The sequence below is a fragment of the Meriones unguiculatus genome, chromosome 6, assembly GCF_030254825.1.
Source record: "Meriones unguiculatus strain TT.TT164.6M chromosome 6, Bangor_MerUng_6.1, whole genome shotgun sequence".
Taxonomy (NCBI): Eukaryota; Metazoa; Chordata; class Mammalia; order Rodentia; family Muridae; genus Meriones; species Meriones unguiculatus.
Window position 1 is genome coordinate 47,922,120 of NC_083354.1, and position 27,193 is coordinate 47,949,312.

The following is a 27,193-nucleotide window of genomic DNA, read 5'->3' on the forward strand; positions in this document are numbered from 1 at the left end:
TGCCAGTCCAGGGTGTGTTACAGATGGAGCTCCCTGCGTATATGGTGCTGGCGGCTCTGGCAAATGCTTGTGGAGTCACAGATGCAGTCCGTGACATGAGAAAGCTCCATGTGGCTTTTTATAAGGGAAGGCATTGGGCACCAGGTGACCATCTGCTACCTGCTTCACACATGGCAGCGTGTCCACAGCTCAGAGAATTGGTGTTACCACCCAGCAGGAGCCTGGAGAACTGGCTAATCTGTTGGGGATCGACAGAGTGTCTAACCCATGGCTCATAGGCCACAGGGGATCCAGGATGGCTGTGAATGTGGCTCAGACAAAATTTAAGCTTACCTAAAGCATTACATAATTTTTGTTGTGAACTTGGTAGAACACAATGTCCTGCCATGATGTCAAAGGCTCAAAACAGGGCTGAATGGTGATCTACATCAGCTCATATAACCTCTGTGTGTGCACATGCACACGCAAAGAACCTTAGTTCTGTCCTCCAGTAAGAGCCTGGGGATCTAGATTAGCCACTTGAGGTCTATACAATTGGAAGGAAGCTGAGCTGGCATTCACAACAGGTCTTCGACAATGACCATGACGAACATAAGACCCAATTTCAGCCCCAAGAGCTCCAGCAGGTGCCCTATCAGGTCCTGGCTCTCCACCCCTCACAGCCCTGCAGAAGCTCAGGACTCACAGATATACAGAGGCGAGTTGGTGGGCTCTGCAAAGTCGTCCACATAGGAGATCCCAAATGGCTGAATGGGCACTGTCCCCACGCCGGCCAGCAGCTGAGCAATCACCATCAGGCCCCACATGCTGCTGGTCTCCTTTTGCGTGTCTGGCACGGTGCTGTGGCACTTACTGGGGAGCAGGTCGGGCAAGTGCTTCTGACAGAGGTTGGTTGGAGAGTGGCTGCTGTTTCCTGCAATGAGCATGCGCACTGGTCACCACCACCGGGTCTCCCATCCTTTCTCCCAATCCCAGCGGGAGGGAAAGGAGGGCCAGGGGATAGGAAAGGAGGGTATGGCCCTTGAGGAATAGTCCTCTCCTTGGTTGGGAGAAGGGGCCACAGACACCGAGGTGAGAGTAAGGCAGGCTGCGGTCCCTGCAACAGGAGCAGCTCTGCCCAGGAAGGACAAGGAGCACTCTCTTCCTCTGCTGGTGCTGGCAACCGGCTGAGCATGGCGGATCAGCACTGCAGCACTGGAAGAAAGCGCCCACCCATCTAGAAGAGGGGATCCAGTCAAATGCTGAGTTCTTCTCCTCAAAAGACCATGCATGTCTCCACCAGCCTTGGCTCTGGTCCGCCCTAAGTCTTGACCCCCCTGGTCCTTAACTTCTTCACAACCCCAGAACCACATCACATCGAAGGACTTGCTGCCAAAGGTATTAGTGACCTGACCACACCTGGGCAGCTCCCCAGAATCGTAAACTCTTAAGCTTCTCTGCATTTGGCTGGGATCATATGAAGAGTCACAGACTCTGAGAACAAGGGGATTTGGAGACCCTCTTATATTACAGATCAGAGGGCTAGGCTGCACCTGGAGGTCTTTCTTGGAGGGCTCTAGCCATCCCAGGATGGCCTTTGGATGCTGTGGTTCTTGTGGCTGTAGCCCGTGCCAAGCCTGGCAGCTGCTTCCATGCCTCTGTTTTCAATTTGGCCCGAACCAAACAATCAGCATTGTCAGCTTTCCAAGGCCTTGAGGGGTTAGAGGAACCTTTTCCAGTTTCCTTTTATTCCTGCCTTATTCTGGCCAATGGAAATCACTGACGTCACCAATCTCCTTCTGTGGGGTTTTCACTAACACTAATGGAGTCGGTTTAATTCCTACCCATGATGTTCCCAGATGTATGGCCCTGAGCTAGGGGCCCCAGAGTCCCCAGGAGAGGAAAAGTGAGGGCCGTGGAATAGATGGTGGGGATGGGACAGCAGCTCGCCATCCCTGCTGCCCCTATTCCTCTTCCATGCAGGCCTCATCTGGCCTCACCCTATCACTGCCTGTTCTCAGTGCAGGGTCTATATGAGACCCATTTGTAAACTTCCAGCAAAGGGGCTCTCTCCTTGGCCACCTTTAGTGAGTGTCCTTTTGTGCCCATTGCCTATTCAAGAATAGTTTAAAGGCCATCTTAAATCCAATGATAATGTCACAAAAGAGGTGTGAAGAGTTGTCCCCCGTGCCCAGCTTGGCCACTGGAGGCCCACATCTTGATCGGGGAGGCCATCTTCAGAACAGCAGTGTAGGTGGTACCTGCCTCTTCCTCTTTAGTCTCTCTGTCAAAGGGCCTTCTCTGTGCAAGTGACAGAGGGACACAGGCCTAGCCCTTACACATTTTTCGACCCGCCTTGGCCCCCGGGGTTGTTAAAAAGGCAATCACGGTATTGCTTCACCAAATCAGAACCAAGATGAGATATCACTTAACATCCCACAGGATGGCTGTCATCAAAAAGCCGGAAAACAGCAAATGCTGGTGAGGACACAGAGACAGAGAGACCCTTGTGCATGGCTGGTGAAGCATGTGAAATGGTGCAGCCAGTCTGCAAGACGGGTTCTAAAATCAAAAACAGCATCACCATATGACCCAACAATTCCCATAATAATCAAAATAATTAGAAGCAGAGGATTTTGTTGTTGTTGCTGTTTTGTTTTGTTTTGCTTTTGTTTTCAAGATAGAGTCTCTCTGTGTAGCCCTGGCTGTTTTGAAACCCACTCTATAAACAAAGCTGGCCTTGAACTCAGAGAACTGCCTGCCTCTGTCTCTCCCCAGTGCTGGGATCAAAGGCATGTGCCACCACTGCCCTGGAAGAGATCTTCATGTTCCCATATTTGTGGTATCATTGTTGGTGAAAACCAAGACAAAGAAACAACCCAGCAAATAAGCCATCCATGGTTTATTCAAAAGGATATTGTTCAGCCTAAAAAGGAAACAAATTCTGCTATATGCTAATACAGATGAGCCTTGAGGACACTGTGCTAAGTGAAAGAAGCCAAATACAAAATGGCAAGTCCCATCTGACTCCAATGATAGGAGGCTTCTAAAGCAGTCAAACTCATAAAGACAGAGGGTGCAATGGGGTTTGCCAAAGGCTGGGGAAGAAAGGAATGAAGCCATTGTGCATAATGAATTCAGATAAGAATGTTCTGGAGATGATGGCCGTGATGGCTGCCCTTAGCGTCACCAACATGCATGCATCTTACAATGGTAGAATGGTAAATTTCATGTTACGTTTTTCACCACAATTGAAAAAAAAATACTGTCAAGCACACAGTAGGACAAGGAGCAAAGGGTAAATGGTGAAGTCAGAAAACTCAGAGTTAGGGGTGGGGAGGGGCTTGGAACAAGTTTCCTGGGGAAAGAAGCCTCTGAACCAAGATGGCAGCATAGTGGGAAGTCAGGGTGTAGCTCGGCACTCAGTAGGTATGTGATGCCGCTACTGCAAGTGGTCTAGAGTGCCTTGGGAGGGGGCCTGCATTGTACCCCAAGGACACTCCCAGATGGGCGAAGACCCTGACAGGCCAATGCAATAAATTTGCTGGGTGAACTAAGGCCTGGGCTCCAAAAGCTCTGAGGGAGGGGTAGGAAGTCCCTCAGCCAGAACTGCCTAGAGCTCAAACAGGCAAAGCTGCTGCTGTGAAAGGAGGGTCAGGGCTTGCAGGGCTCCATGGTTGAAAACATACCCAGGGTCGGACTGCAGTAGGAGGATGAAGGGAATTAGAGGTGGGGATGGGAGAGGGCCAATGACAACGACTTGAGGAACTCTCTGGGGGAAACAAAAGAAGCAGAGAACAGAGTTTATTCTACTTCCTGATTTTGTTCATCCTCATTATTCGACTAAACTCACATTTATGAGAACATTGTTGCTGCCTTGGCTGGCAAAAGCACTTTTTTGTGAGACATTTAACGGTCATCAAAGATCATAAAAACATCGACTGCCTTATTAAGTCTTCATGTGGCATAATGCGTAGTGTGCCAAAGCCACAAATATCCCCATGAAGTTTCACCTAATGAAGTGTTCAGCAGCCGAAGTCTCTGGGGATTGTTTCACTATTATTAAGTTTAAAAATGTCAGTGTGCTGGTCAGAAATGCCTCTTATTCAAAATATGTTTGAAAAAAAATTATCAGTTGGCTCCAACAACATTCAAGTTTCCAAATGCTCAGTGGCTTCATTCTGTTTCCCACACTGATTCAGGAGCTCCCTGGAGAACATGCCTTTCCCAATGCCAGCCCTGAATGGGGCTCAAGCCTGTTCCAGCGGAGACCCTTGTGAAAGGGGATGGTAGTTAGAGCTGAGGAAACGGCTCAGTTCATAAAGTGCTTGACCTCATAAACACGAAGACCTGAATTTGATCTCCAGAGCCAATGTGAGGGGCTCAGTGTGATGGCACCCTGGGCACCAGCTCAGAGGAGCAGCAGCTGGCTATCTTGGGGGTGGTAAGCACTGAACTGCGGAGCCTGAAGGAACAGAGGAAAGCAGTGGGTAGGATGTGCTGAGAAAATCTGTTGCTCCCTGCCCCATGGGGCAGTTGACATCAGTTGGATCCTTATGTGGGGACTTGGGAACAAGCCAGGGAGCCCGTGTAAGTGGGTGTCTCTGACCATCACACCCCGGTGAGAATAGGGTCTTAGATTTTTAGACCATTAAGCTCTTTTCTTCAAAAACAAAACAAAACAAAACAGCGTGAAGGAGGGGCGTTACAGATAGCTTACTGAAGAGGCAAAGCACAGGCTCTGGAGGGAACCATCCTTACAGGCGGGTTTTCAACAGAGACATGAATGACAGAGTATGTCGTTGGTTTTCTGGGCTGGAGGCCCCCCCCTCCTTTCCTCCCTGCAGCAGGGTTCTCAGCTTTTTTTTCCCAGAGGTTTGAGCCCATGTACAGGATCAACATGTATGTCATCATGTCTCAAGTCACAGACCTGGGGACTTTCAGAGCCTTCCCTGGCTGCTCACTGTGATTAAGGACACGGCCCAGTCAGTAAAGGGATGGCCATGCCGGCATGCAGACCTCAGTTCAGATCATCAGCACACAGAGAGAGAATGTCAGGCAGGGCAGCATGCACCCACAGCAGGAAATCCAACCACTGAGGAGGCAGAGGCAGGCCAATTCCTGGAACTCACTGGCAAACAGCCTCATCAAATAGGTGAGCTCCGGGTTCAGTGAGAGAGGCTGTCTAAAAAGACATACAGTTAAGAGTATGGAGAGAACATCTAACATTGACTGCTGGCTTCCACACAAATGTATGTACGTGCACATGTGCACACATGAACATACATACAAACACACTTATATGCGTACACCTCACACACAAATTAAAAATGTTTTATAGATCTATTTGTTTCACATGTATGTACTTTATTTTTATTGTATTTATTTTATGTATATATTTATGTTCTGCCTGCGTGTGTGTGTGTGTGTGTGTGTGTGTGTATTAACCATGTGTGTCTGGTACCCTTGGGAAGCAGAAGATTCCCTGAAACTGGAGTTTCAAATGGTTATGAGCCACCATGTAGGTGGTGGGAACTGAAACTTGATCCTCTTCAAGAACAAGCCCTCTCAATCACTGAGCCATCTCTCCAGTCCCACATTTGGGGGGTGGGGGTCAGAGCCTTTACTATATAGCTCTGGCTGTCCTGGAACTCACTGTGTAGACCAGGCTGGCTTCAAACTCACAGAGATCTGCCTGCCTCTGCCTCCTGAGTGCTGGGATTGAAGGTGTGTGTCGCTGTATCTGCCCCCAAAAAAGTTTTAAAAATAATGAAAGTCCTATAGTGAGACCAGAAAAATGGCATTCTCTGCAGCCACTACAGAACTTCTCTGAAATCCATCTGCCCACCCAAGACTGTCTGTCCCCACACTGCAGTGGCCCTTAGTGGGGAGGAAAATCTTCATTAACAGGATGCTAGCCTATTTCCTGCCTTCTCCAGCGCAGGCTCCTGGAAGGCACAAGTTCATTACAGCACATTCCTTAACCCCAGTAGGACACAGGAGGCCTGGTTCCATTAATTCTTACAGGACCGGGCAATGTTAACTGAAAACAGGCTGGCCTCACTTCTCCTGGGGTCACCCAGCCCCACTCCGGCAGCACAGGAGTCAACCTTCTGACTCACCCTGAGTTTTAATATCTGCAAAATTCCAGTTCTGATTTTCTGGACCCCTCAGTGGTTTTGCAATTCAGGAGATTTTTGTGTCAGGAAATCAGCTTTCCTAGGATGTGACCCAGGGACCCAGGCAGGGGTGAGGCAGGGCTGATGTGTTCCCAACATAAAGAAATCATAAGTGGCTAACATGATAGAGATATGTCAGTCATTCTGATCCGATCAGTACACACGCAGGTGTGAAATGCCAGATACCGTGTAAGTATATGCAGGTGCTGTGTGCCATCACAAATAAAAACATATTTTAACACACTATCGTGGTGATTTTTTGGGAACTTCATACAATGTTTTTATTGTATTCAGTCTCATTCCATCCGCCAGCTCTTTGTGTTCTCTTTGTTCAGAAAACTTTATATTATAAAAAAAAATAATTAGTGTAACATAATCTGGGACAGAAAGGTCTTCCAATAACACCACTCTCCATTCAAAACGACGAGTCACTTGGAGAGAGTCAAATGGATAAGGGAAAAGCCCACTGGCAGGCAAAGTTACTCAGGCTTTTAGAAACGTGGGGCCCGGGGCCAGTGATGAGAGACAAGACCAGTGGTGGTTTCCAACAGAGAGATCACAGGCGGAAGTGATGTGTGTGCTGGGATGGGTTTATACCTGCACAGGGAAAGAGGAGTGTGCTGGTGGTGGTGGTGGTGGTGGTGGTGTGTGCGTGTGTGTGGGTGTGTGTGTGTCCTGAGACTGTAACACTCTTCCTTTGTCCTACAAGAGACCTAGACCATGCTACTTCTACCGGGCACGAGACGACAGGCTTGCTGTGTGCAGGACTTAACGAAATCACGAGCCGCACTGCTGCTGGCCTGGGTCTCCCTCTCCTGCCTCCTCATTGCCCTTTGCCAGTGCATAGGAGCTGGTACCCCCGAGTATCAGGCTCATTTCTTTCGTGGCTAGGAGAGGGGGGAAAAAAAAGATGACAGCTTACAGCACTGCATTTACCATTTTAAAGGGATGGGCCTTCCACCAGCACCTTTCACTGGTTGTGAAATAGAACTTAGTGCTCACAGTTTTATCCCCCAGCCTGCTGGGAGCTCTTTGAAGAAAACCCAGAACTGTTAGAAGAGCCAATACCAGTTCATCAAAAGGCATTCATACATCCCCCACCCCACCCCACATTTTCCTTGTTAGTGAGAGCTCTTTAGCCAGCAGAAGCCATGGCCTGGCTTGGCTGGAGGCAGCCTGTTGACAGAGTCTGTCATATCTGCTAGGCAAGCTGGGGAACCATATCTGGAGAGTCCTCGTGAGGAATCAGCTACTGCACACCTGAGGGAAAGGGGCCGTGTGCCTATCGCTCTGTGTGCTATGTCTTCCGGGACACGGCTGGCAAGTCTAAGAATGACAGGAATGCTGTAGGGCCAGGAGAAGGGAAAACAGAATATTCTGAAGGCTGAAAATTAAAAAAAAAAAAAAAAAAAAAAGTTAGACCCAAGGATAAAAAGAAGGGCTCCAACCAAAGAAAGTGAATCTTATGGGGATAAAATACAAGGCATGGCTTCCCCTAGACAGCAAATAGGGAAAAGGTAAGGCCTAGCACTTAGGAGGCAGAGGGAAGTGGATCTCTGAGTCTGGGGCCAGCCTGGTCTACAGAGTGAGTTCCAGGACAGCTCCAGCCAAAAGTACACAGAAAAAGCCTGTCTCAAAAAAATAAATAAATAAAATAAAAATCTGCGGGGTTGAGTTTCTGGTTTTTTTGATCATACACTCACAATTTAAGCTTGCTTTAGGACCTTCAGGTCCAGAGTAGAGGCTTCTCTGTCTTTTTCCTGGGGAGACCCTGAAGTCCGGCTGCCTTATTTTCTGAGGTTGTGTGAGGATGCTGCCGCTGAAAAGACAGAAGCTTAGCTCAGCTCTGGGACGGCTGTTCCTGCAGCTGGGGACTAACAGGCTTGGGCTGGATGCAGACTAGAACCCACAGAACTACTGGGAGATCTAAGGAAAAGGGTCACTTGGGAGAGAAAGGCCTGTCCTCATGATTCATGGCCAGCACATCAAGGCAACCTGGGGGAATTCATACCCTGGGAGTTCAGCTCTAAGGGTAGGAGAACCATCTAGTGTAGTGAAGGCCGAATGAGCCAGGGAATGAGAAGGAGCCAGGAGATTAGAGCAGGTTTCTGGTGTTTGTTTGAGGTCAAGTGGAGCAATTCAGGACCTGACTGAATAAGTCAGTGGGGAGAGGAGTTGGAGCCAGAACAGCTGAGCTGAACCAGCCATGCCAGAGCTCAGTAAGAACAAGAAAGTGTGCCCCTACTAAGCAGTAGGTCTCAGAGGCTGAAAACATTCTAGGCCTAGGTTAGATTGTACAGAGGCTAGAAGCTTCCCGGACTAGGCCTAGGTTAGCAGAAGGAGGCAGGAAGCCTCCAAGACAGCAACTGAAACAGGCAGATAAAAGTTCCTTTTACAGTGTAGGGCTTGGGAAACTACTAAGTAGGGTAAGATTTGATCCCCATCCTGTTTGTGCCAAAGAGGATTTTAGCAGACACCTAGACACTTGTCTCTTCTCCCCCAGTGTCCCTATAACATGCTGAACAGCTTCATAGAGACTCAAGGGTTGGCAAGCCAGAAATATTCGCTACCCGGCTCTTGAACAAAAATGTCTGCCCTCGGTCTGACATGGCTTTCAAACACTTCAGCCACTAAAAACTTGCAACAATCAAAGCTCCTGAGACACAAAGCTCAAACCAGACATGAGCAGAGCTCTTGAAGGGTGGGTATCTGGGAGGAGAGGGGGTTTCTCCTATTCATCTTTCTTCTTACTCCTACCCCAGACTAGGAAGAAGACAGAAAGGGGATATTTGCGAGGTCCTTGTATGTGGGTCAGTTAGTTGCCTGTTGTGGTCTTTTCCCTCTTTCAATGCCTGAGTTCCCATCTTCTCTGATTGTGGACAGCACAAGCTTGGAGCTCTTAAAAGTCCCCTGGTCATGGGAGAAAGAAAAGTTGACCCCCAATTCTCAGGGCATTCACTGCCTAGGTGTTCCTGGGGAGTCTGTGTCAAGTCTTTGGGTCACAGGAGGCTGTCTGGGTACAGTCAGCAGCCCCATTCTCACCAAGGGCAGCAAGAAAAGTAGATAGCGCCTTCCTGATTCCCTGGGTCCTCAGGAGCCCACTGTCTCCTATAGTGATGGACAATGGTTTCTTAAAACCACATTCCACAAGGGGACAGGAACTGCTTCCTAGGATGTCCAAAGCCACTAGAATAGCAAGCAGCCTTTTTTATCTGCCATGAATGACAACTCTTAAGGAGACCTTTCCCCCGCCCCGGATAGGACTTAAACAGAGTCCACCAACCATCCAGGAAGAGTGAGTCGACGGAGGAGCAGGAAGGAGCTTGTCTCCCAGACGCTTGTAGCCGGCCTGCCCCCTGGCCTCATCGCTGAACAAGAAAAATGACAGCGCAGTTCCCAAGGGCCAGAAGGTGGAGGGGAGCCACACTCAGCCTCCTGCTGGAGGCCCAGGAGAATGAGTCATGTATTCAATTCACCTGACTTGCCCACAAAACACACTCTCAAAGAACCAGACAGAGAGCGGACAGAGTAGGTCGACGGCTGACAGCTGCCGCCTTGAGAGGGGCTGCCTATCATTCCGCTGCAGTGGGAACGCTTGCTCCACAACCTTTGAAGTTCTGACCCTCCCCTGAGACTCGACACAGCAGCCAGGAGCAGGCTGTCCTTTCTCCAGGTTCACTTCTATGCTTTCCTACGCCATGACTTTAAGAGGGTCTGCATCAAACCTCATCTGGTTTTGTTCTGCTCATCTGTTCAGGGATGTTTTACTTTTAGTTGAATTAATAGTGGCCATGTGTTTTGTGTTTGCTTGGTTTTTTTCTTCCTTCCCCCCCCCCCCAAATTAAACAGGTTAAACAGTTCCAATTAGCCAGCCTGTGCAACTTTCACCCCAACTACCCACGCATTCACCCCAGTACACGCTTCCCCTCCATCCTTTACATATACCCTACCTCAACCCTCCAGCCAATTTCCACCCACCTACTTCCCCTCACATGCATGCTCAACCTGTATCCCCACCCACACGATTCCTCCTATATATGAGTCCTCCATTTCACCGTACTTCCTCCTTCCTGTATACTCCCACCTCCTCACAATCTCCCCACCTCCATAGCTTCACCCCTGCGCCCACACGCTGCTGCCTCCGATACCCGTCTCCACATGCACCAGCTTCCTCATGCTCAGCGTCTCCCCTACCTCATTCAACTTCCTGCGTGTAGAGATGGTCTGCCCTGCACATACCCTACGTGTTACAGGCGCACTCGGGCCGCCCACACGCTGTGCACCCCTCATTTCCCCGATGGCTTCTGGCATCATCTCCATTTCATGCCACAGCTGGGTTTTTACCACAGAGCCACCTGAGCTCACGTTCCAGGGTGATTCTGTGGCCTGGCCCTTCGTGGCTTATGGGTTTAGGGGATGGATTTGGCTCTGGAGGTTGTGTGAGTTGCACAAGAAAGAGTTGAAGTCCCACTGCATCCTGAGGCTCCACTTTCCATGCTTTGCTATTATCGCCTTCCTAAGGACACCATAGAGAGTACAGGATAGGGACCAGCAGCCTCAGCTATAAAGGGATAGGAAGGGACTCTTCCCTTTGTTTTCTTGATTGCTCCCAAAATACAACTTCCGATCCCCATTTCCTGCTTAGCCTCCAAGAAACTTCCTGCCTCCTCCCCCCACCCCACCATTATCTGCCAGACTGACTTCTGAATGGACAAACTGAATCTTTCACAGGGTTAAACCTAGTCCCTCAAAGCACTGGTTTCAAAAAGCTCCTTCTCTTCTCTCCTGGGAGAGCTGCTCTCATGCGGGCCTGTTTCCCATCTACAAAAGCTTCTCTGCACCTTCTAGACGTGAGCTTGGATGGAGGCTTTGGCTGGGTAGCTAGCCTCTAAAGGCTCCAAGGCACATTTCCGGACCCCACTGACATTTGGAAAGTCTAAACATCCATAAATGTCTGCGTGGACTCTTTTAAATTGGCAATTAGTTGTTGAAAGTCTTCGTGATTTCCCACAAAGGTCAGCCTTTCTTTAATTTTTCCCCCCTCTGAAAATCATAGTTCCTCTTCATTTCCCATGGTCATTTCTGGAGCAGCTTTGTTCCAAGGTGGGAAGAAATCAGCAAATACTCACGAAGAGAAGAGTGGGGCAGATAGCGATCAATAACAGATTCCAAATGCGACAGCGAGGGGAAGCAAACAGAAATGTCCCCAGCAGCCACTGCGAGCCACGCTCTTTACATCCACGATAGATTTTATTCTGAGGACACGCTGAGTGAGAAGGGATTGTTGCTCCCACTTTACATATAAGGTTCAGAAGGGCAGAGGACCTCCCGTAAGGAGAGTTGGCAAGGGAGCCGCAGAGGTGGGATTTGAGCATCAAAGCCCATGTTTCATCTACCAATGTGAGGATCTCTCCTTCCCTACACCGTGACTCTAAGAGGGTCCGCATCAAACCCCATTCGGTATGCTCTGGGAACTTGTCAGAACAGCAACCCGAGCTCTCACCCAGAGGGGCCCATGCCGGAATGAGGGTGCCATGGAGGACCTAGGGCTAAGACTAGAGATCCCCTGCGGGTTCTCCCACGCTATCCAGCCCACAGCAAAGTGCTTGCCAAAGCACTCATGTGTGTTCTCACTGGGGATTCCAAGGGGCTACCTACCCATGTTCTCAGAGTCCTATAAGCCCTTTCCACCCGAACAATAGCCACCACTTCACAGTCGCCGCCTGTGCCAGCCACTGGGCTAAGTGCCTCTGCAGCCACCAGAGCCTTATCGGGGAGGTGTCTCTCTTTTAGACCCTCCTGAGGTACTGAGACTCAAGGCAGGGAGGAAATGGCCCAAGGCCACGCCATCAGAGAGCCTCGACATCCAGTCTCGGCCGGAGGACTGCCTGGCTCCAGAAGACAGCTCAGACACACCGCCATTTGGGTGTCACATCTAATGAAATACGTTCCCCTCCCACTCCCCGCCCCACGACCTTACATAATTCAAAGCTGAAGTTCCCACAGGAATCTGTTTGAAGTGGACTCACAATCAGCCTTTTTTTTCCCCATGAAGTGAGACCCGGTAAATATTTTTATCTGAACGTATTAACGCAGCAAACTTCAACACTGCCTCGGCACCTGGTACACAGCCCGACTAAAGCGCACAGATGAGATTCCTAGGCCAAGGTCCTCCTTCTTTTATTGTCTGGCACCAGAAAGCTGCCCGAAGGTAGTCAGTCTATCCTTGAACACTTCCAGCTGTTGTTTGACTCCCAGTCAAAGCAGACGTCATTCTATTGTTGCAGAGTTTGCACAGGCAGGACGCGCAATAACAAACCAGTCCATTCTCTCCCTGTCAGGCAAGCTGTGGTCTTTCTAGAAACCCTTCCCACCGTCCCTCAGATGATACGAGCCAGGGTTAAGATTGGGCTCCCTGTAATCTGGGGGCTTTGTGGTAAATCCCAACTCAATCTGAACAGCCATCCCTAATAAGGAGCGGAGTGGCTCCCTTCCCATGGCTACATTGTGCAAGGCAAATGCCACGGGCTGTGGGCCCAGGCCGCGGGGAGCCGACCAGCCTGACTGAGTAGGCCATGGTGTGTGGTGTCTGGCAAGGTGCCCTCCCCTCAGCCTGGCCCCAGCGCTCCTGGCTCCCTTGCTGATCTCATTAGCCCTGTCTTCATGCATCAAAGAGGTCGAGTCCTGACTCTCCACCAGAACTGGGCTCCAATGCCTCGTCTAGATGGAGGGAAGAAAGGACAGGGCAGAACCCGTGGGCTTGGATCTGTCTTCATCCTTGGCTCTCCCAAGGCAAGGCTCAACCTTTGAGCAGTCCAGAACTGCCGCACGCCTATGAAAATGACCAGAGCACCTGGAAAGAGCGACAGTGAGTGACAGAAAGAGTGTTGCAGACACTTCATCGGTAGACCTCCCTGCTCCTAATTCTCCCTGGTACCCCACTCTCCCCCCTACCCCAAACTATCCCTCTCCCAACTACCTATCTCCAGCACAGGCCTTACAACCCACAGTGAGATTTCTGCTGCCATTCTGAATGATTCTCTCTGGAACTTAAGTCTACTTTTAGAAGAGCCTGAGAGTCAAGCAAACACGAATCAGTTACTTGCCCAGCATGTTCCCGGATGGCCCATTTACCCTCCGGAGACAACATACAGCTTTACTGCCTGCCGAGAACTAAGGATGAGCATTTGCAGATGGGGCTCCTCGATGCTGTTTATCATGAGGCCATGACCACGTCCTGCTTCTCCCAAGACAAAGGCAAATTCATCCTGAGCTGAAGTTATCTCCAAAGCAGTGATGACCCTGGAGTGCTGAGTCCACACGAGGATGTAAAATACTACACCATTGCAGATCTACCCTCAATCTGACCACACATAATTTACACAGGGGGGATAAATCCTACCACAGTTTGCTCCACAGTCACATTATAGAGCATACAAAGAGAGGACTCACAGTGATTCTGATTTAAAAAGCTAGAGAGAGACTCACAGAACAGGAAGGCATGCTTTAAGGAAACCACTAAGAATACGGTATAGAAGGACAAAGAGTTGAAAACTAAAGTGAGGCTAAGAGATGGCAGATGACTGACATGCATATTTACATAAAAGTTCCAGAGGGAAGGATGAAGAAAATCAGGAGCGTTTTTGGCTGACAAGTTTTTAGAATTAAATGAAAAATTTGGTCTTATTAAAAAAACAAACAAACAAAAAAACCAACAAAACAAAACAAAAAACCCCAAAATCCATACCTGAACTCCCATACAGGCACAGATTAGCCCACATTCAAACATATTATGGTAGCAACACACACACACACACACACAAAGAAATTGTAAGTGCAACTAGAGAGAATCAAACCAGGATGCCTAAAAATGAGGGCTGATAATTAGACAGACGAAGAAGGTCCAGCAAGGAATGCGAAAAGACAAAGGTGTGCTGTCTTCAAAGTCCTGAGCAGGAATAACTATTAATAGTTATTTGCAGCTAAATAATTCAAGAGCAAGGGTGAAATTAAGGTCTTTTCTGACAGAGATTTTATCACCCCAGGGCTCATCAAAGTAACAACAGAGGATATAGCCTAGGAAAAGAGAAGCAACAAAGCAGGTGAAAGGCCCCCAAATAACAGCGAACACTTTGCTGGTAAATATCAGTAGGCGCTGAGCACTGCAGATAAGTTAGCCAGGTGTGTCCACAGCACTGGGCAGCAATGATGGACAACGGGCACTAAGGCATTCAGGGGCTACGCTCTCCTGGAGAATAAAGACGCTTAGCAGCCGAGAGCTTTTTCAGTCATAAATCAGTGTGAAACGCAAGGGCAGTGGTGAGCCACACTGTTTAAGGGTTTTGAGAGGATCGCCCACAACAGGCGTGCAAAGAGGTCTATGGATTTAATGCGATCCCACTTAAAATTCCAGAAGGGTATTTTCTTTTGAATATAAACAACTAGATCTCGAAGTTTATATAGAAAAAAAAAAAAAAAAGAACAAAACTGACTAAAACACTAGGGAGGGAGGGACTGCAGTAGTGGCAGCAGTGACACCTAGATCAGTGGGGTGGGAAAGGAAGTCCAGAGATGAAGCCACAGACAGGGCAGACTTTCTTCTCTGCTGGTGGCAGAGCTCTGGCTCCTGTGAATTTGGGGCCAACTCTCTACCACTGAGCTGCAGCCTTAGCCCAAGACAATTTATCTGTCAGAATGTTACAAAATTATGGTATGGTGAAAAAAGACTTTTTTCTTTTTGTAACAAATTGGGCTGAAAAAAAAACATGACATTCCTGCACAAAAGGAAAAACTTGAGCACTTATAAACGGTTAACTCAAACCAGACCATAAGTCTACATGTAACTATAAAAAACAGAAACACCCTGAGAATGTGCGTAGAAAATCTCTCTCTCTCTCTCTCTCTCTCTCTCTCTCTCTCCTGGGATCAAGCAGAGGTCTTAAGTGCGGTACCAGAAGAATGAGTCATGGGAGAGAAAAATAAGGAAAAAAAAAATTGGATTTTGTCAAAATTAAAATCTGTTTTTGTTCTGGAAGTGACATGTATTCTGTTAAAAGAGTATGTGTGATGATCTAGAGACTGGGAGGGAATATGTGTGAAGTTTATACTCAACGAAGAACTGTCTGGAATTTGTATGAAATCTCAACAATTTAAAACAATAACAATTTATAATTAGTTAATGGGTTGATAGGGGAGAGAGAGGAGCATTTTCTCCAGTGATGAAGCCATGGGTAAGGTGCCTATGTGCTTATAAATAAACCCTCACACTCTTTTAATCAACTCTAAGAAAATACGCTCACACATACACACAAATGAAAACAGAAGGGGGAACTAGTTGAGAAAAGGAAGAGGAAGAGCAAGAGTAGAAGAAATAAAGTGAATATAACCAAAATAATCATGTACATGTATAAAATATCATAACGAAACCTATTATGCATAACCAATATATGCTAATTAGAATAATTAAAAAGTAAAAAGGAAAAGTTACCTTTTTCTAGATACTTCAGCATTAATTATTACCACGCTTAACCACATACATGTCTATTTCATCCTGCCACCAGACCTCCCAATAAAAAAAGCAGAAGTTTGAGTCACAGAAAGAGCCCTTATCTGAGGGTCAGGACAGAGGAACCCCTTCCCGCTTAGCTACTTGGGCCAAGAGACAGTATCTGAACACCTTCAAGTGTGAAGACCTACTAGGTAGCCATTTCCTCCCAACTGAAACATTCCCTTCAGGTTAGAGGAAGAAAGAGCGGGAGCTCTTAAAACTAAGAGAGCTATAGAAACTTGGAAGGCTCAGAAGTTCATAAAAATTACAAGATTTACAAAGCTTCCCCCAAGGTCGTACAAAGCAGGAATCAGTAGTAGGGGAAGAGGAGAGGATCTGACGGAATTGCCTGCAAGTTGTAAAGAGGCTCTGAGGATAAGTTTTTCTGAGTCCTTACCCATGATGGACTGTGCCTTTTGATGACATGGCTGCCTTTGAGTTACCTATGCTCCTATAATCCCTTACCCAAGCTCCTGTAGGTAACCCAAATAAACTTATTGGCTCATTAAAGCAAGTGTTAAATAGAGTCATCTCTTTAGGTTGCCATAGTGCCTTATGTGGAGTGGACAGATGATTGTTCATGTTTCCAGGAGAAGTTACATAAGTTCTCAAATTATGACTTTTCTTTGCACACTACTAGTTAATGTCTGGACATCAACGACTATGTGATTTAATGTAAAACATTAAACACTATGTGATTTAATGTAAAACATTAAACACTATGTGATTTAATGTAAAATTGACGTAACAGTCACAGAACATCAAGAAAACCCCCAAACGCCATCACGTTCCACACTTTGCCCGTCTTTCTGCTAAGCCTCTGTGGACTCTGGTTCCAGGCAGGTGGAGTTTAGACTGATCCGGGCACAAAGCACAAGGGGTCATGGGGAGAGGCTGGCAGGCACATCCTCAACAAACCGGGAACCAAGTAGCTGGGCCACTTCACACTTCTGTGTGTTTCAACAGGTTCTGTACTTCAGATGTGGTCTGGAGGGCAACTGAACCTCTAAAGCCAAGGGCGGCCTCTGAAGGGAGAGGAGAGAAGCATGACCCAGAGCGGAAACCCCGAGCGCCTGAGCACTCATCAATCCTGTGCCATGCTCGCCCTGCCTCAGTTCCTCAGGGCAGGAGCCGGGGTCACTCACCAGCATCGGTCGAGGTGTACTGATAGGGCTCCGACAGGAAGTGTGGGAGGGTGAGGACGAAGGCACCTACAGCCAGGAGGAGGCCCCCTATGCCGATCATCCGGGGGCGGTTCACCCGGCTGCCAAAGTAGCTGACAAAGATGATGAGGGTAGCATTGCTGATCTGCAAAGGGAAACAAGGGATCAAATGAGACCCAGGTCCTACCCTCCCCTAGCCCAGAGGAGACCATATTTCACCCAGGGAGAATAGTCAGGGAAGGGACTGTCCATTATTGGTGGGGTCCCTGAACTTGCTTGGGTATTGGGTATTGCTCCCAAGCTTTTTTTATTTTTTAGCAGACCTCAAAACTGCAGTTGTTCTAGCCAAGAAGCGGACTTCCAGCCTCACCTATCACCCTCAGAGTGCCCGAGAACAGCCATATCTTCTTGGTGGTGGTGAACATTTGGAATCTGACATAAAGCCCATTGACAGCACACGCTGCTCTTCCACGTCTCAAAACCAAAGGGGCCTCAGGGCTGGAGTTGGACACTTAGGACAGGGCTCTAGGGCTCCCACCCACCTTGCCTGTTTATCCCTCAATGTCACGTCAGAGTGGAAAATAGGACAGCTGCTTTCCAAGGCCAAGCCACTTGTTCGAGCGCCTCCACCTGCCCTTGAACTGCCATAGGCGGCCTGTGCCCTTTCATATCACCTGGGCCCAGGACGGCTTTGAGATTGGAGCTTCTGTCTGAAGGTCTGTACACACCACACACTCAGATGGCCTCCCCCACTCCTGCACCAGGCTGGGCTCTTTACACACCTCTGGCCCCATACACACATTCACACACTGCTAACAGCAGTGTACAAACTTTATTTGTTCCTGGACCACAGTTTCCTTTTAAGCATTCAGTGATGCAGATCAAAGTTCAGATGTGCGAGGTCATAGCTTTGGATCCTCTTGAGTGCTGTAAGAGAGGATCTACCGGACATGCCAGATCTCATCTGTTTAGTAGAGGGGCCTAGGACACATGGGAAAAGAATCCAGAGGATGTCTCTGGACTCATCAAGAACTGTGGGTGACTTTTGATTCATACAAGGGCCAGGACAAGGCTACAGTGACATGAATGTCAAAGGTTTGTTTCCTTGCTGTCTGTTGTCTGTGAGGACAATAACAAGTCAAAGACAAAAATTTAGGGGAGCTATTCTGCACTAGGATGTAAGCCCAGCCCCTGTTATGTTCCTCTCGGAGCCCGTGGTTAGGATGGTGCACACATTGAAGGATGGTCAAGAGCCTCCCCCCCAGGGCTGGAATGACGGCTCAGCACTTAAGATCGCTTGTTGCTCTTGCAGAAGACCTAGGTCCAGTTCCCAGCGTAGTGGTTCGCAACCATCCATAAGTCCAGTTCCAGGAGATCCAGTGCCCTCTCCAGGCTTCCTCAGGCACCAAACATGCACACAGTATACATACATATAGGCAGGCAAAACACTTGCACATAAAATAAACAAATGCAATCAATTTTGTTTTAAAAAATAAAGACTACCCCACCCCACCCCCCACCTCGCTCACCTCATTCAAGCTGGAAATGAGACCCGAGGAAGAACTGGAGAGCCCAAAGCGCTTCTCGATTGTGGTGAGGCTGCTCTTGAAGTAGGCGCTGTAAAGGAGCTGGCAGAGCTGCAGGAGGCCATGGCACAGCACGAACACCTGGTAACAGATGACAGCCCTGTGAGCTCTCTGTACTGTGGCCCAGGTGCCTGCCCGGCCTTCCATCCAGGGCGTCTGGGGCAGCTGGGACTGTCTCCCCACAAAAACACATCACTGGATGGTTCTGAGGGTAAAACTCTATCAGGCGCCACAGGTTCTCTTCCTTGGAAAACATTTCAAAAGCGCTAACCGTTCCTAGGTTTACCAGATTTTTTTTTGAGACCCTGTCTCAGGTCTCCCAAGTTGGCTTCAAACTCAACGTGAGGCTGAGGATGAACTTCTGATCCTCCTGCCTCTACTCTGTGCTGAGCTCACAGGCCAGTGCTACCGCACTTTGTTTTCACGTGGTGCTGGGGAATCGAACCCAAGGTTTTGTGCATAGCAGGCAAGCACTCCACCTAATGAGCTGCCTCTGTTGTCACACAGAGCTCATTAAAACCATGGAGAATGCCATCCCCAAGAAAAGTCCTGACTTAAACAAGCAGCAAGGGCCTTTGCCACCTTGGGTTCCTCCCTAACCATATCACAGTATACCGTGAACTGCTCTTTGGGCTTCCTCCTGTGTCCCGAGAGGGCTAAAGGTCATCCGCTATTCCATCTGGACTATTCTCAGTGATAACAGGGAACCTTCAGTTTGGAGTGCTCCACTAGTCCTGTCCTCCATCCTCCAAGGCCCACCTCTTGTGTCTCCAGGAAGGTGGTCTGACAGAGTCCTCCAGCCACCTAATCAAATGAATATGCTCATTCTGTCATACCAAGCTTCTAACAGGGCTATCTTGACCTCTCACCAAGAACATTTGTGACTGGACATGTTCCGCTCTAGATAGATAGTCAAGGCCTTGGACACAGGTCCATGGGTTACCTGTCACTGAGTCCCACCTGACCTCACATGCTTTGTCCTGTGTGTACTGAGTAAGTGGGAGTCCCATACTTGACAGGGGTAGACAAATAACATCATGGAACATGGAAGAAGAATTTGATGGTGTCCTCAGCTCCAGGCTGAGCCCTCCTGCCATTTCAGCTGTTGCACGAACAGGTACCAAGCCACAAGTCCCACATCCTTAAGCGGTGTTTGGAAGGTTTCTGTTGGGTCATGTTTTCCCTCCAGGGAAGGGTAGGGTAGGTGATGTTTCATACTCTGCCAAAATTATTCTCTGAAGTGGTCTTCTTCTTCCCAGGGGAGGGGGGGGCAGGTGCTGTTAGCCACCAGCCTGTGAAGGCAGGAGGAGCAGAAGTTGAGGCACAGAGCTTGGAAGGCCGTGAGCAGGATGGAGATCACTCTGGGAACCACTTTATGGAGATAGTTCAACTTTAATTCCAGAGAACAAAGGCTACATACTCCTTGGGGAGTGGGTGGGGGCTCCAAAGATAGGTGTACATAATTGGTTAAAACTAGGCACTTTAAGGATGCTTGATTTGCATTAAACAGCAATTAGGAACACAGTAGCTAATTATCATATAGTATAGTATCTAATTATCATTAGGGGAGAGCTAGCAGGGAGCTGTGTCAATTGTGGTTAGGGGCATCCATGTCTAAAGACGCTCTCCAGATGAAGTCAGGCAGAGTAGGAGGCCCTGCTGGGGAGAGGGAGTCCTGCACCTTAAGGCCGAATTTTGAATGGAGGACTGCAACCTCAAACAGCAGGGTCTTTTCAACACCCTGAATCGAAAGGCTGCTGTCTGAGAGAAGCAAACGAGACTCCATCTTCATTTTACTTTCCCTCCAAAACTAAGCCAGCCTCTCTGCTGGGCTCTCACTCCAACCCATGGAATTTCCCAGCTGTTAGAACAGAGCCTTGGCAAGGCCAGCTTGAGGCTTCTTCAACAGAGTCTGGAACTGTGTACTCTGTACAGATGCCCATCTGTGTTCATGGCCTCCAAATCCAAGAAGGCCATATAGCTCTCAAGAAAGCAGACACCTCTCCAAACTGCTGCCTCTCTCTGAGCCCCAGCAACCAGCTTCCTCCTCACCAGAGGCAGCAGAGAGGCTACCTTGCGCCAGAGACACCTCTTCAGTCCCACTGCCTAGAAAGCCCCTCCTGTGTTTCCTTTCATTACCTGAACTCTTCTTAATATTTCATGATAAAATATTTTTTTGAGAATTATTTTTGTCCCGGTTTTTTTTCCAAGATGGAGAAATTGAGGCCGTTGCAGAAACTCAAATAGGGATTTGAAGCAGAAAGCATGAGGAACATTGCTTGCTGGGCTTCTCAGACTTTTAGAGCTAGTTTTCTTACACAGCCCAGGATGACCTTCCCAGGGTGGACTGAGATCTCCAATACTAATTCACAATCAAGACAATCCCTCATAGTCATGCCCACAGATGAACTCCATCAAGACACTTACTCAACCGAGACTTTTTTTTCAAGAGACGAGTCTAGGCTATGTCAAGTTGATGCTAATTAGGACAGAAACTATTAGTGAAGATGGGATAAAAAAGATGGTATTGATATTGCTGATGGTGAAAGTATTGACAGAAATACAGGTAATGCTGATGGCAAAAGTGAGAGCAAAGTGAAGGAGTTGGTGTAGGAGATGGTACTGAAGATAGTGGGATTAGACAGTTTGGGCATTGTTCATGAATACAAGACATCAAAACCACACTTAATCTTGGACTCTCCCCTGGGTCAGGCCAGACTCAGGAAAGAAGACACAATCTAATATGTAATGCCTCACTAGAACATCCTTCTCTGATCATCTCTCGAAGGTTAATGCCCCCTAAAATTGCCTGAGGTCCTTTTCTGGACATTCATTCTGTTTTGTGCATTCTCCTGACCATCCCCCAAGTCAAATCTTGGTCCCTCTTCAAGATCGTTTCCCTAAAACTCTGCACTCAGGTTTATTCTACTGTCTATTGCGCATGTCCACCTGTATATCCCAGACTCCTCATGCCAGTCACTTCCCCAACTGTGATGTACTGTCTTTCCCACAGACTTCTTTTTTCTTTCACTCCCTGACTTAGTTACTTTTCTATTGCTGTGAAGAGACACCATGAACGAGGCAACTCTAAAAGAAAGCATTTGATTTGGGGCTCATGGTTCTAGAGGGTGGTAGACTCCATGACCATTATGGTGAGAAGAAGAACAGCACGCGGTTAGGCATGACACTGGAGCAGTAGCTGAAAGTCTACATCTGAGAGATAGGGAACTAATTAGGAACTTTGGAGACCTCAAAGCCACTCTCAGTGACACACCCGCTCCAACAAGGCCACACCTCCTAATCCTTCCCAAACAGTTCCACCAGCTGTGGACCAAGCACTCAAAGACATGAGCCAATGGGGAGTGGGGGGGGGGTGGGAATTCTCATTCAAACCACCATACTCCTACCACTTTTAGTTTCCCAAGTAAGAAACCAGGGTTCTTCCTACATGACCCCTTACCTATGTCCAACTCTGTTGCCAGACCCTGTGATCTCTTGTTGGTGTCTCTCATACCTGAGTCTCTTCATCATCTTCAGATGTATACCTTAGCTCGGGCCTTAACTATTCCTACCCTGGAATACTATAATAAAGTCTCTGGGGTCTCTTGTCTGCCCCTCCAAATCTTCCATCTTACTACCCCAAGGAGAACTTTTTAAAAGCAAATGAAAGCAAGTCTGCTATACAGAAATATCATCTAAGCCCAAACTGCTGCCTGAGTGAAAATGAGGACATGACACTCCAGGGTATGGTGGAGGAGAAGGATTTTATTGTAGATATGAGGGAGAGTTCAGCCAAAGGCATCTGGAAGGGTTCAGCTTGAACCAGGCCACAAGGGGGGAGGGAGCAGCAAGAGATGAAGAAAAGATAATAATAATGATGATGAGAAGGAGGAGGAGAAGAGTTAGGATGAAGGAGGAGGAAGAGGAAAAAGAAGAGGAGGAAGAAGAGAAGGAGGAGGAGGAGAAGGAGAAGGTAAGCAGACCAACAGAAAAGTTGAGGACCAAGACAGCATGTGCCTGAAATGTCAGATTTATATAGAAAAGAGAAGTTGGGGGAATGAAAGGGAAGCCCCTGAGCTGGGGAAGAGGTGTGTGTGGGTAGGAGATACTGATGAGGTTGATCACATTTCACAAAGATAGCCACATCGGCATCTCCACCCACGCACACCTCTTGCAGTGTGACAACGATGCCATCAAGGGATGGGTACGTGTTCTCGCCACTTGAATATGGGTCAGCAAGGTGCTTGCTTCCAGTGGAAGCAGAGCCACCATGAAGCTGTGGTGTCTGAGGCCAGCACCTAAATACGAGTACGTTATCTGTCTAGATTGTTCAGTCCTCTGCTGGTGTCAACTGCCAGGCAGGCTACTGAGCATTCCCTTAGATGATTCTAGTCCCAGCCTTCGATGCCAAGCAAACCAGAAATGAGCAACTATACCTTGAAGAGCCCTGTGCAGATAGCCTATGTGACAACAAACTAAAGTTGCTATTGTTTGAAGCACTGAGTTTGGGTTTGCTCTGTCATTCAGCACCAGGGTTGTGGGGGTTGGGAGCAGGTACACCTCCAAACCCTGCTGAGTACATCTTGCTCCTCAAACACCATCATGATCACCTCTTACAGGTGATCAGCATCCCCACCTTTGCTCACCGTTTCCGTGGAACCTTCTGGTTCGTTATCTAGAACTTTGCTCCTGACCTTCAGTATCCCTCTTACCGGGGTGAGGCTCAGTTGTATGTCAAGTTCAAGGTTGCTTCCTCAAATCCCAGAACCTTACTGATGACTTTCACACAGAGGTACCTTGAAGGCTTGTTACACGCTAGTGATGATAGCGTCTAGCAGAAGACGGAGGAAAGCCATTAGGGCTGAACTTAGGCCAGGCCAGGGAAGTCTCACAGGATATATGAGAAGGGACCAGATCAGAGACTCCCACAGAAATTCAGCTGTCATTGACTCTAAATGGAAGAAAGGCCAGAAGCCAAGGAGGCAAGCCATCGGTGAAAAGGGGAGCCCAAGAGAAGTGTGGTGTGGGAAGGAAGGACTGTGGGTTCAGGGTTAGTATACTTTAGTTTCTGAGCATCTACAGAAGACTTCGCTTTAATTAGTAACATATAATGTGCAGCAGTGAGTAATCCCTACCAGCTTCCTCTGCTGTCTCCAGAGAGGAAGATGGGGATGGTGGGAGAGAAACTGCCTCAAAGCCTTTCCTGAAAGATACGCCTTTGCTATTTCCAGTAAGTCCTGGAATTCTGCATCTTCAGCCCTGGGCCATAGTGAGGGCCTCTGACCTCACCAAGATCACATCAGCGTTGGTCACTGCAGCTATGACTAGCCTGGGTATTTTGTGGATGTCCTGCAGAGGTGCTGATATGGGTCTGAGCCCGATGTCCCAGGGGATACAGCAGTTGGAGACAGATGAGATGTATGGCCATAATGGGAGGAGAAAATGGGAGGAGGATGGGTTTGACAAAGCTTGCTGGGAGGGCCACTTCCAGGGTCCCAGACACCTGGCCCTGCATACTATTTCATGAGGACAGAACCGGGAGACCTTGTCCTCATCTGCTCAGACTTACCAAATACCCACTCATAGCCAGAAGGAGAGGAAGAAATGATTACCAGCCAGTACAAAATAGTGTAAGCCATGTCTTGAAGGGGACGTGGTTTGAGGGTACATGTGGACGACAGTGGAGTAGGGAGGCCTTGCTGAGCTGGGTTACAGCCTCCCTCTAACTTTGCTTAGGGCAGCCATCTTGGTTTTTGAAGGTTTGGGCCCTTGTGCTTTAAAGGCAAGTTCTTTAGGCAGAACCCTGACCCAGTATCTATAAAAAGCTAGGTGTTCCATTCCACTCCACTTAACAAACGCAAAAACTCTCCAAAATGCTCCACAGAAAGATAAAGAAAAGAAAATTTGCACCACAAAGATTACTACTATCAATGGCTTTCCATCTCCTTGCTATACTTTCATTCATTTCTAGGCGCGTCTTGCTTCCTTAGACTGTATGGCACAGATGATCTCTTGCTCATTGATAGTTCCCCAACAGGCTTTAGACTTCCAGGGGGAAAAGATGGCTGGAGATTTTCAGAACAAACAGTCTCCCAGTGCTTGAAGCAATGCCTGGTTCAGAGCTGGCAAGTGAGCATCACGTCTGTAAAAGGCCGCAGTTGACCTATGGCCTGGAATGTTCGGCCCTCAGTGGGCTGCAGGTTCATCGCAATGGCCAGTCTTGATCATTTGCAAAATTCCCCTCTGACGTGGCTATGATTTGTAAGCATGGTTCAGCTGTCGCCCTCATTCACTCAGAGTTGCTCTTACGTATTTGAAACCCAAACTACAAAAGTTAAAGATTTGCAACTGTGTATACAGGGACTTTCTGATGTGGTCAAAATTGTCTACATTTTTACAGCAGTGATATTTATACAGGTAGAGTTTATGTTTAAAGTCTGTGCATTTTATTATAGGCAAACTAAATTGACTAAAGGAAAATTCCTTTGAAGACAGAGTCATAAGCATGAAGGTTTTCAAAATAATATTCTGACGCTTTGAAGGACATTCCACAAACAGTTTTCTGTTTTTGTATTTGTTTTAAAGAATGAACATTGACAATGTTGTGAGCATGTTTGTTTATTCAAGGGGCCTATGCTCAAAGGTTCAAAACTCATGTAAATATTTAGATTTGTGTGTGTATGCTAACCCAAATATCTAGGTTTACAGGGAGTGCATGCGTGCGTGTGTGTCGTGTGTGTTTGATTAACACGGAACTCTTATATCTCACAGAGGAAGTTAGCAAGGACATCCCGTGCTGGGGCCCTTTCTTGCAGGGCTGGATGTGAGGGAGGCCCTCAGACATGCAAATGTGAAAGTCATGCTCATAGCCCCATTCCACAAACCCTACTCCTCAATCCTAACAAGTATGAGGGGTGGGGTACGGCAGGGAGAGTGCAGAAGAAAAAGAGCGGAGAAACTGGAGTGACCGTTAAAGACCAGTGACCTTTGGAAGGCTGAGAGGATGCCCATGATGATAGAATGAGGGGTCCCGGATCAAGGCAAGTTCCGGTGACGTGCGGAGGATGACTTTACAGAAAGCCCTAAAAATAAGGGAACCCTGATAACTCAGGAAAAATGGGAAAGGGTCAGAGGACACCCCAGCACAGTTATGTTTTGTTTCGTTTTCATTGTCATGTTCATGGCTTCCCCACATCCCCCATACTATTGGAGCTATGAGGTAACTGGCATCAGACCACAGAAGCAACAGCTATGAAACTACCAAGCAGGTCATCATGTGATGCCCAGCTAATGGCTGCCCCTGTTGTCACCCAGCTCTGATTCTGGGCATACAGACCTCCCTCGGGCTGCCTCACTGAGCATCAGCTGCTGACCTCCCAGCACTTCCATCCCTAGGTGGCAGCTGTCTGTGTCCCAAAGACTTTCTTGGTGGACTAGAAGAAGCAGTCCTTCCCAAAGAAGAGAGGGAAGGAAAAAAAAAAAACAGACATAGAGAAACATTCCACTCACTCCACAAGAGCTTTGGGGTGTGCCCAGGCTGCCTGCTTTAGCTTCTTTGACCTCAGAGAGAACTTGAGAGATAGCACAGACTGTAAGGGGTTTGTACAGCAGCGAATCAATCCCCAGAACCCATGCGAAAACCCCCAAAGAGCTGGGTGTAGTGACGTGCACTTGAAATCCCAGTACTGTAACGGCAGAGGTGGAAAGATCTCCGGTCCCTGGAGCTTGCTCTCTAGACAGCTAACCTAATGGATGAGACCCAGGTCCTAGATAAGATGCTTTCTCCACAACAACAACAACAAATAAATGGCTATCCTGAGGAGCAACACTTGAAGCTGACCCACTGTGCTCTTCATACACACGTGTTCCAAATATACACATACACACACACCACATACACAATACAGGGTGCACACCTACTCATGCATATGTGCATGCATACACCCACACACAGGCACATGCACACACACACACACACGAATGCATGCATAGGCACACCCACATGCAGACACACACACACAAATATACACACATGCGTGCACATGGACACATATACACACACGTACACAGATACACACGTGCGCGCGCACACACACACCTGGCCTCAGAGACCGTTCTCTTCTTTTCTCTCTAAGCTGGAGCTAACCACTCAGAGGAACGGAGTTCTCGGCCAGAGTAGTTTCAAATCACACTGATCCCCCTGCCCCAACCCCCACTTCCCACTGCTGGGCCTGGGCAGTTCCAGCCTACAGGGACTCCTAACCTCCGTCAACCAGATTCCATTTGAGACATTAAAATTTGTCCATATTTCTTTACACATTCTGTTCCTCCCCCTTCATCTTATAATCGATATAATAACATGCAAATGCTTAAAAAAAAACTCAAGTAGCCCAGAAGGGCCAGGGGACACTCAGCTCTAGCCAACTTCTGCGGTTCTTCCCACCTTCAGGACAAGGCATTTATAACCATCTGTCACGGAGCAGCATCCTTTAAGAGAAAGCCTGTGTCCTCACAAGCTATTGTCTATCTCATCCAGCTTACTGAACACTGTACTGAGATCAGAAGACGGACGGTGCGGTGGTGTGTGTGTCCTTTCATACCGCAGCAGCATCAAGAACATCCTTGAGGGGTCATCCATTAAATGCTGGTCAATGGACTGTCAAGCCCACAGGTGCAAACCGATCCTTCCTGTCCGCGAGCACACTTAGCTTAGGATACTGTTATCTAGTGGGCCGGCCC

The 27,193-nt window shown here is 48.1% G+C and overlaps 1 protein-coding gene across 4 annotated transcripts in view; it reads right to left on the bottom strand.

The window, feature by feature from the left end:
• The window catches only part of Slco2a1 (solute carrier organic anion transporter family member 2A1), a 79,126-nt gene that overhangs the window by 23,971 nt on the left and 27,962 nt on the right, over positions 1-27,193 (bottom strand). For all 4 annotated transcript variants that reach the window (XR_009592338.1, XM_060385414.1, XM_060385412.1 and 1 more), the window contains exons 2-4: positions 18,398-18,535; positions 16,851-17,013; positions 686-913 (exon numbers count right to left, since the gene is read on the bottom strand). Coding sequence is in view for 3 of the 4 variants with exons in the window: in XM_060385414.1 (XP_060241397.1) it covers positions 686-913; positions 16,851-17,013; positions 18,398-18,535 (529 nt within the window). In the remaining variant the exon portion in view is untranslated. The remainder of the gene's footprint in view (positions 1-685; positions 914-16,850; positions 17,014-18,397; positions 18,536-27,193) is intronic.